The sequence below is a fragment of the Poecilia mexicana genome, unplaced genomic scaffold (genome assembly GCF_051168715.1).
Source record: "Poecilia mexicana isolate PSO_F unplaced genomic scaffold, ASM5116871v1 scaffold_17, whole genome shotgun sequence".
Lineage (NCBI taxonomy): Eukaryota > Metazoa > Chordata > Actinopteri > Cyprinodontiformes > Poeciliidae > Poecilia > Poecilia mexicana.
The window spans coordinates 24,050,972-24,058,004 of NW_028263386.1; the positions used below are offsets into that span (position 1 = coordinate 24,050,972).

At 42.8% G+C, this 7,033-nt stretch overlaps 1 protein-coding gene across 1 annotated transcript; it reads left to right on the forward strand.

Moving 5' to 3' along the window:
* Positions 1-225: 225 nt before the first annotated feature.
* Positions 226-7,033, forward strand: LOC106928305 (annexin A13-like). Its single transcript, XM_015004455.2, has 11 exons — positions 226-683; positions 1,267-1,342; positions 2,009-2,103; positions 2,252-2,422; positions 2,601-2,634; positions 2,846-2,925; positions 3,432-3,500; positions 4,597-4,698; positions 4,795-4,870; positions 4,950-5,062; positions 5,880-7,033. Exons 1-11 carry the CDS (start codon positions 669-671, stop codon positions 5,997-5,999), a joined length of 951 nt encoding a protein of 316 aa, XP_014859941.2. The 5' UTR covers positions 226-668; the 3' UTR covers positions 6,000-7,033.

The window sequence follows — 7,033 nt, forward strand, 5'->3', positions numbered from 1 at the left end:
ATGTGCCTCTATTCCAGAACGGCTGATCCAAAGGATTGGATGAGACTTCTGCATTAGTCTGTTAATCGCCCACGGATTCAATCCAGGTGTGTGGCAGAAGGGAAACCCCTAAAACATGCAGGGCAGGGGGGGGTTGAGAAACACTGATTTAAAGGAGCTCATAACATCAGTATCACAACACACCAGGCAATAAGTAGGATGTATTCAAATTTCAATTTCAAAGCTCAGATTAGTTGGTAATAAAGCGCAGTTTGCTCATTGACTTGACTGTCTGAAGCTCCATAAATTCCCTTTATTGCTCCAGGTGCCTCGTTGATATTCCCATTTAATGAAACATTAATGTCCAAGAACTACAAAAAGTTCCCCGCGAATTTTCTCCTCCTCTACGTCGGGAGCATAATTTGAATATTGAGTATTGTGACTTTAATATACCTCCATAGAGGTGACGCCATCCTTGTGCCAGCGGACATTGCCGAGTTGCGACTCGGCAGCCTCCGCCCCTATCTGGCCTGGCCCAGCCCAGCCCGGCCTGGTCCGGTCCGGTTCTGCCCATCCCGACTGCTGCTCACGCCACGCGTAACACATCACGGCACACAGCAGCAACACATCAGGACGCAGAGCAGCCAGCTTCCCCCAGCCGCTTCACAGCAGGGATCCGTGCGCACAATATGGGCAACGTGCAGGTAGTAATCTTTTTTTTTTATCCCCCAACTTGTTCTGCTAATTTACGCACCTTTGAGTTGGAATCCACTTAAAGCGACTACTTTGAGGAGAAACACTTTTTTTTAATAGTTCGTTTTAAAAAATGGAATTTGTTCAGTTTTACGAATAAAAATACAAATCAGAAGCCTAAATTTCACTAAAATAATACTTAAAAAAAAAAAAAAACTCGGCTTTGTCATTTCCTCTAGACAATTAGTCTCAGCGGAAACCGCATGAAACGCAAGTGGCGCAGTAAAACAGGGAGTGTGCTCTGCCAGAAGCGGATACATCAGGGAATTTCAGATCAATAAGGCTGCATTGTGTTGACGAGAGGGTGGGAGAGCAGAGGAGAGGAAGAGGAGAGCAGAGGAAGAGGCTGCTGCTGCTGCTGGCCCCCATGACTCAGCACAGGCAGCAGCACCCTGCTCCTGCGGGAGAGACTACTTCCTGGATGCAATACCATAACAAATCCTCTGCAGCGTCTCCTTTTAATTGTAGTCACTTTGTGATTCTTTTTCTTGCAAGTAAATATTTCAATCATCTGTCTCTGTTTTCTCCCCTCAGCCCACCGTAGTCCCATGTGAGGACTTTGACGTTACGGCTGACATCAAAAACATTAGAAAAGCATGTAAAGGTTTAGGTAAGTACACAGGAACCAAAAAAACATCAACAAACAAACAAAATCTTTATGAACATTGTTAGAAAACTCTTTTAAAACTGGAACATTCCTAAAGGGGCAATATTATATAAAATCAACTTTTTTATTTTATTTTACCTTTATATCATGTTATATTTTTCCCCTCATCAAAAACCCACCAGCAGTGTTGCCTTGACTCTTTCATGCATGTTTTAGAAATCCTTTAATCAACCCTGGATGCAGAAGACGAGTGGCATAACCAAGCGCTGCCTCCCCCACTCAGCTCCTTCAGACTAGCCAGCAACAATTAGCAAACACCTGGTGGAAATGAGCATCTGCTGAGCTCGTTATAGGAGCTGCTTCTCAGTGAAACGCTGGTAAAAATGATGCAAACGTTTTAACAGAAGAAGGTTGTTGTGACGACTTCCTGAAGGTGGAGTGTCAGACAGAGCAGCAACTTCTTAAAGAGACAGAGGCCTGAAGTCACGTTTGATATTCACAACATTTTTTTATAACAACTGAGGTAATAGTTACTTGATTGTGCTACAGAATAGCACGTTGTACCTGGAAAATCCATAACACCGCCCCTCTAATGAAGAGCCTAAAATGTGATTAGTTGTGTGGGAGACGCTCTAGTTTCCAATTTCTGTGTTTCTTCATGTTTTCCAGGCACAGACGAGGAAGCTATCATCCAGATCCTGGTCAATCGCTCTGCGGCTCAGCGTCTGGAGATCAAACAGGCCTACTTTGAAAAGTATGACGATGTGAGTGCCCCACCCTCCTCTGTTCTCTGTTCTGTGTGTGTGTGTGTGTGTGTGTGTGTGTGTGTGTGTGTGTGTGTGTGTGTGTGTGTGTGTGTGTGTGTGTGTGTGCCCTCTGATGCAAACCCAGCTGAGCTGTGTTGTCTGTCAGGAGCTGGAGGAGGTGCTGAAGAAGGAGCTCACTGGTAGCTTTGAAAACGCCGTCGTGGCCATGTTGGACGCGCCGCAGGTGTTCTTCGCCAAGGAACTCAGGAAGGCGATGAAGGGGGCGGGAACGGACGAGGCTGTCCTGGTGGAGATCCTGTGCACGGCTACAAACGAGGTGGGCAGTGAGTTAGGTTGGTGGTGTTGAATAAAAGGAGGAATACGTTGTGTTTGAGCTTTTGTCCTTTTTTTTAAAAAAAATGAATAAAACAAAAACTGTAGAACTGAGATTCAGTGTGTTTTAACTGTGTGTTGGTGTTGACTTTCACTCGGCCTCGTCTTCATTTATCCCACAGGACATCAGGAGCTACAAGGAGGCTTATGTCCAGGGTAGGATTTTCAAACTATCTATCGGCTTTTGTTTTCTGTTCGTTATGAAAAGTACAGCCAGCCAAATGAAAGGAAGAACTTTTTCCTATTTGGTCAGGTTACAATTGCTACAAAGCAAAAAAAAAAAAACAAAACAAAAAAACAATTCTGCTCAAGTCTTTCGGTACCATCCATCTGCCTGGTTTTCTAGATGTTTATTGTTTCCTTTCAGTGAACGAGCGTGACCTGGAGGCGGACATAGAGGGCGATACCAGCGGAGACGTTAGGAACCTGCTGATCTCACTGCTGCAGGTACAAAAATCGACCATTGTTGGGGTTTCGGTCATCGACTGAAAGCACTCCCTCTGGCCCCGCCGCCCGAGTCTGGAAGGAGAGTCCAGACGGGAGAAGAACGCTGCTTGTGTTCTTTCTCCCTCAGATTGTTTCTCAGAGTCGTTGCCGGTGCCTCGGCTCACCCACTGCCACATTCGTCGCATAGCTTGGCACGCTTGGGCCTCCGTGCCCCCTCCAACTCAGCTTCCTCTCTTTTTCCTTCCTTCCCCTGGGTAAATAAAAAAAAACAAGGACAAAAAGAGAGAGTGACTCATGTCTTACAGCAGTGCCGTTCTGGGGAACTTCAGTGGCCTTCAACTGTTTCCTATTTATGAGCTCCAGATGACTGCTGACTCATTAAACGCCTTGTGTTGTTTTTGTTGTCCACCCTCTTTGACTTGCCCCTAATGTTCTCTCTCTCTTTCTCTCCACCCATCTTTCTGATCCTCTCCCCTCTCTTCGCTCTCCTATGTCTTCCTTCGCAGGCGAGCAGAGACGAGGGCTACGAGGTGGATGAGGATTTGGCCGAACAGGACGCCTTGTCTCTGTTTGAGGTGTCCTAGTACAAGCTCCTCTTTATGATGCATTCAGCTCAAGGGAAACATGATGGTGAAGCGGAAGGAAATGGCTCAGTTTCAAAAGTTCTTTTCAAATACAGAATCAGAAAAGCAAAGGCATGGATTCAGATTTAGGCCCCCACTACCCTAATACAATCCAGTTCCACCAATTACTTTCAGAAGTCAACGAATCGGTAGCTGTCGGTGTAATTTAATCTCAGAGTAAAGGCTGACGTTCTGGAACGCCCTCAGAGGTTTGTAAGATAATACAAGAGTGAACAAACAGTAGTGAGCGATGAGGAGCGCAGCAAGAACAAATTTGTGGAGATGCTTGAAGCAGGTTTAGGTTGTTAAAAAGGTAGAGGCTCTTCATCTGATCCCGCTGAGCTTTAAGTATTTTTGCAAGGAGAAATGGGCAGAAAATCTGAGACTTTAGATCATCAATGCTGCACCGCAAAAAAACACAAAATGTCACCATGTATTTTTGGCCTGGTTTCAAGTTCAAATATTTTGGTATATGTGAAATGGGACAAAAATAACTTGGAAGTAAGTTTTCAGGAAGTAAGTTTTCAGCAAGTAATGGCAGCTTGTTTTAATTCCTTAAAGCTGACGAAAAATTACGAGTCCCACTGGCAGATTATTTAACTTCCAACATGGAGAAAAAAATGTCTTGTTATAAGTGAAAAAAATCTCCCAGTGAAACTAAGAGGTTTTTAATCAGTATCAAGGAATTGGCTTCAAACAATATTGTGCTGAAATGTTACTTGTAGGTTAGTTTTATCTTATTTCAAGTATTTGCAATAGAAACTAGATCAAAAATACTTTAATTTTAAAACTTTATCATTTTCCTTCTTCACAAAAGTGCATTACTTTTTCTAATATAAATTCACCACCTCTTCACAATCACTCCTCAGTCATCAAAGAACTTGCAACCAGCCTCCTAAAATTGTCTTCATTTCTCTAACACCTGGCCAAGATATCAACTGTCTTCTTAACCGCTTTGTGAGCAAATAACAGTCTGAGAGAGATACCTAATACAACTGCAAACACTCACGTATGTTGGCGTATTGTTTTCGTTTTGTGTACACAACAGGCAGGTGAGGGCAGGTTTGGTACAGACGAGTCGACCTTCACCTACATCCTGACACACAGGAACTACATGCAGCTTCAGGCCACCTTTAAGGCCTATGAGTCCGTACGTACCGCACCGTAGTGAACCTACTCCAAAATGAATCAGTTTGCCTCCTTTCATTAATTTCACACAAGCTTATGCTGCCTTGATCGCATGCAGCTTTCGGGGACAGACATTTTGGACACGATTGATGCCGAGGCGACAGGAACCCTCAAGGACTGCTATGTTACTCTTGGTAAGCAGAAATTGTTTATCACTTTATTTATTTACGACTGACACCTGCTTATTTCCTGTGTATGTGTGTTTATTGACAGTGAGGTGTGCTAAGAACCCGCAGCTGTATTTTGCTCGCCGCCTTAATGCTGCAATGAAGGGACTTGGCACTGATGAAGACACGCTCATACGCATCATCGTAGGCCGCTCTGAGGTAAAGTGTGTGTGTGTGTGTGTGTGTGTGTTTGTAATACCTTGCGGGGACCTGACACATACGACGTTCTGGGGACCCCTGCTCCTTGTGGGGACCGAAGTCTGGTCCCCACAAGGGGAAACGCTGTTTTTGGGTCAGGGGTCAGATTTAGGACTAAGGTGTGAATTGAGTTTTGGTTAGGGTTAGGTTTAGGCTGTAGAAATGAATGGAAGTCAATGGAAAGTCCCCACAAAGATACCCATGCAAACGTGTGTGTGTGTGTGTGTGTGTGTGTGTGTGTGTGTGTGTGTGTGTGTTTGTGTGCGTGCACATGCGTGTGTGTGTGTGTATACACAGCCTGGGGTGTTATTATAGACTTGACAGGGAATTAAAGGTATGATTGCGACGCTTCACGTCTTGCAAAAGTGCAGTGCTATAAATGTTCACCGCCTTTCTGTACAGAACTTTGGTAATACATGTCTAGGGAAGGTAATTTTTAATTATTAAATGATTGATTCTTTGATCGGTGACTCAGTACGTGAGCTTCTTTTTTATTAAATGTATTTTTACTCTTACTTGAGTCATTTCTTGGACAGATACTTTTTACGTACTTGAGTAAAAATAAATCAAAGTAGAACTTGAGTACAATTTTTGCCTACTCTAGCCAACTCTCTAGCAAAAGGCAATAACTTTTTACACTGACTTGAAGAACTTTCCATTCATTTGATGGTACATTCATGTCTTTTGAGTCATTGATGATGAATTGAGCAATAAAAATATAAATATTACAGAATGTAAATGTTATGGATGCACCACTGTCCTTGTTTCCAACCCTCAGATCGACCTGGAGACGGTGAAGGACATGTACCTGGAGAAGTATGACGTCACCCTGAAAGACGCCCTGGACTCGGAGTGTGGGGGAGACTTTAAACGTCTGCTCATTGAGATCTTGCACTGAATCACACATTTACATTCACGTCCACTCCTCACCCAGCCTTATTCCGCTGTGATGTAACAGGATGCCACTACATACTCTGTTTTCTATCACTCTTCACTTTCTACTCTGTCCTTTCTCCGTCTCGGACAGTTCACCTTACAGCACGGACCAAAAAAATCAACTCGATGTAATCCAGTTCAGTGTTTCGACGTGTGGTAATTTTTTTTACAGGGTTTGTTAACACTTTTGAGACTTTTCAGAAAATCGTCTTGGTAAATCTATTCAACTTGTAGTCCAGTTACTCAACAACACCACATAATAGCGGAACTAACAGCATCACGTTCATGCATCTTAAAAGTTACAGCGAAGTTATCATCTGTTATTTCTCTATTTCAAGCTGCGATCGTTAAGCGTCTAACAGAATAACACGCATTTGTTTCTCATTAATTGTTCACATCACTATTTGCCTGAAGGATGGCCTTCACAAGATTATAAGCGATGCAAGTTAATTTCTGCTGCAACACAGAAGTGCCCGATTATTGTGCCGAGTCTTTAAAATCCGAAGACATTTGAGCATTTTCTAGGAACTTCAAATATTGCCACCTCTTTCTGAAAGGCTTGGTTGTTTAAGGGATTCGCTGCAGGCTTTTTGGTCACGTATTTCAAAAGACTAGCGAGATGTGTAAGTGCTCCAAGTCATTTTTGAAAGCTCACATGTTGCCTTGTTCTTAGATTTCTAGACACTCTTAGACTTTTTTTTGGGTTGCATTGAGTATTCATATTCACTGCTTTAAAAAATAGCTATAATTGATTGAAACCACACTGATTAGTACGTAACTTTTGAAGTGCAACGTTCTAAAGTAGTCACACTGAGACTGAGCTCTGTTAAGTAGAGTAGTATGAACGCATTGAGGCATAATTGAAATATTGCATATTACAATGTAACTGGTGTAACTGTATACATGTAACAAAATTTAATAACTGATGTCTGATGTCTGTTAGTGTTTGTACAATACTCTTATGTAATAGATATTAATAAATTTTAACCACCTGAA